This window comes from Lampetra fluviatilis, chromosome 70, assembly GCF_964198595.1.
Source record: "Lampetra fluviatilis chromosome 70, kcLamFluv1.1, whole genome shotgun sequence".
Lineage (NCBI taxonomy): Eukaryota > Metazoa > Chordata > Hyperoartia > Petromyzontiformes > Petromyzontidae > Lampetra > Lampetra fluviatilis.
Window position 1 is genome coordinate 640,034 of NC_136344.1, and position 2,500 is coordinate 642,533.

General features: G+C 53.1%; 1 protein-coding gene across 1 annotated transcript in view; it reads left to right on the plus strand.

Annotated features, from left to right (window-relative positions):
• LOC144952818 (DNA-dependent protein kinase catalytic subunit-like) overlaps positions 1-2,500 on the plus strand; it is a 49,523-nt gene that overhangs the window by 28,054 nt on the left and 18,969 nt on the right. Inside the window, exon 18 of the mRNA XM_078883285.1 lies at positions 1,794-1,943. Coding sequence (XP_078739411.1) covers positions 1,794-1,943 — 150 coding nt within the window. The remainder of the gene's footprint in view (positions 1-1,793; positions 1,944-2,500) is intronic.

The window sequence follows — 2,500 nt, forward strand, 5'->3', positions numbered from 1 at the left end:
CTTTCTCTCTCTCATCATCATCACGGTGGCCAGGAGATGTTGACCACCTCGCCTGGTACGCAGGAGGTCGTGGGTTTGATCCCGATCCTGACGACGCCTGCTGCTGCTGTAGATTTGGAGTCTGTGTCTCTCTCTCATCATCGTCATCATTACAGTGGCTGGGAGATGTTGACCACCTCGCCTGGTACGCAGGAGGTCGTGGGTTCGATGCCGACCCTGACAACGCCTGCTGCTGCTGTATATTTAGAGTCTGCGTCTCTCTCTCTCATCATCATCACGGTGGCTAGGAGATGTTGACTACCTCGCCTGGCATGCAGGAAGTTGTGGGATCGATCCCAACCCTGACACCTGCTGTATATTTGGAGTCTGCGTCTCTCTTTCATCATCATGGTGATGGCTAGGAGATGTTAGCTACCTCGCCTGGTACACAGGAGGTCGTGGGTTCGATCCTGACCCTGACGACGCCTGTTGCTGCTGCTGTAGATTTGGAGTCTGTGTCTCTCTCATCATCATCATCACGGTGGCTAGGAGATGTTGACCACCTCGCCTGGTATGCAGGAGGTCGTGGGTTCAATCCCGACCCTGACGACGCCTGCTGCTGCTGTAGATTTGGAGTTTGCGTCTCTCTCTCTCATCATCACGGTGGCTAGGAGATGTTGACTAGCTCGCCTGGTAGGCAGGAGGTCGTGGGTTCGATCCTGACCCTGACGACGCCTGTTGCTGTATATTTAGAGTCTGCGTCTCTCTCTCTCTCTCTCATCATCATCACGGTGGCTAGGAGATGTGTGTACGTGTGTACGTGTTTCTGTGTGTGTGTCTGGGTACGTGTCTGTGTGTCTGTGTCTATGTACGTGTTTCTGTATATATGTGTGTACGTGTGTCTGTGTGTGTGTACGTGTGTCTGTGTGTGTACGTGTGTCTGCGTGTGTGTGTGTGTGTGTGTACGTGTCTGTGTGTCTGTGTCTATGTACGTGTCTCTGTATACATGTGTGTACGTGTGTCTGTGTGTGTGTACGTGTGTCTGCGTGTGTGTACGTGTGTCTGTGTACGTGTGTCTGCGTGTGTGTCTAGGTACGTGTCTGTGTGTCTGTGTCTATGCACGTGTCTCTGTATACATGTGTGTCTATGTGTGTGTACGTGTGTCTGTGTGTGTACGTGTGTCTGCGTGTGTGTCTGTGTACGTGTCTGTGTGTCTGTGTCTATGTACGTGTCTCCGTATACATGTGTGTACTTGTGTCTGTGTGTGTGTACGTGTGTCTGTGTGTGTGTAATTACGTGTGTCTGCGTATGTGTACGTTTGTCTGTGTGTAAGTGTGTGCGTGTGTCTGTGTGTACGTGTGTACGTGTGTCTGCGTGTGTGTCTGGGTACGTGTCTGTGTCTATGTACGTGTCTCCGTATACATGTGTGTACGTGTGTCTGTGTGTGTGTACGTGTGTCTGTGTGTGTGTACGTGTGTCTGTGTGTGTGTCTGCCTAGGTACGTGTCTGCGTGTCTGTGTCTATGCACGTGTCTCCGTATACACGTGTGTACGCGGCTTCGATCTCTACCCTGACCACGCCTGCTGCACCGGCATGCTATCTGGTAGTTTCGGAGTAGTGGTTATGGCAGTGCGTAGTCCTCGAATCTGGTAGTCGCAGTTTTGGTAAGCCCACCATCTTGCGCGGCGTAACCGGCGGTGCCGTTTGCCGCGTGCCGGCAGGTTCGTAGCGGCCTCTCCTGGGCCTGGTGAGGCTCGTGTGTAGGCCCCGGCGTCTTGGGCGACGTTAACCGGCCGTTGCCGATTTGCCGGCAGGTTCATTGCGGCCGTGCTGAGCCTGGTGCCGCGTCTGCACGGAGCGCTGAAGACCCAGTGTCTGCGCGTTGTGGCGACGCGAGCCTCCAACATCGGCGGCTTCTACACCGAGCTGCAGGCCGTGGGCTTCCTGAAGATCCTGGCGAGCCGGTGCGGCGGCAAGCACAGCAGCAGCAGCAACAACCGCAGCCACAGCAACAATCACCACAACAGCAGCAAACACAACAACAACCGCAGCAACAACAACCACAGAAACAACCACAACCACAGAAACAACCACAGCCACAACAACAACCGCAGCCACAGCAACAATCATAGAAACAAGAATTACAGCAGCAACCACAACAACAACCGCAGCAATAACAACCACAGAAACAACCACAGCAACAAGCACAACAGCAACCACAACAACCACAGCAGCAACAGCCACAGCAACAATCACAACAGCAACCACAACAGCAGCCACAACAACAACCGCAGCCACAGCAACAATCACAGCAGCAACCACAACAGCAACCACAGCAACAACAACAGCAACCACAACAACAACCGCAGCAACAACAACCGCAGAAACAACCACAGCAACAACCACAGCAACAACCACAGCAACAACCACAGCAACAACAACCACAATCGCCACAACAGCAGCAAACACAACAACAACCGCAGCAATAACAACCACAGAAACAACCACAAGCACAGCAACA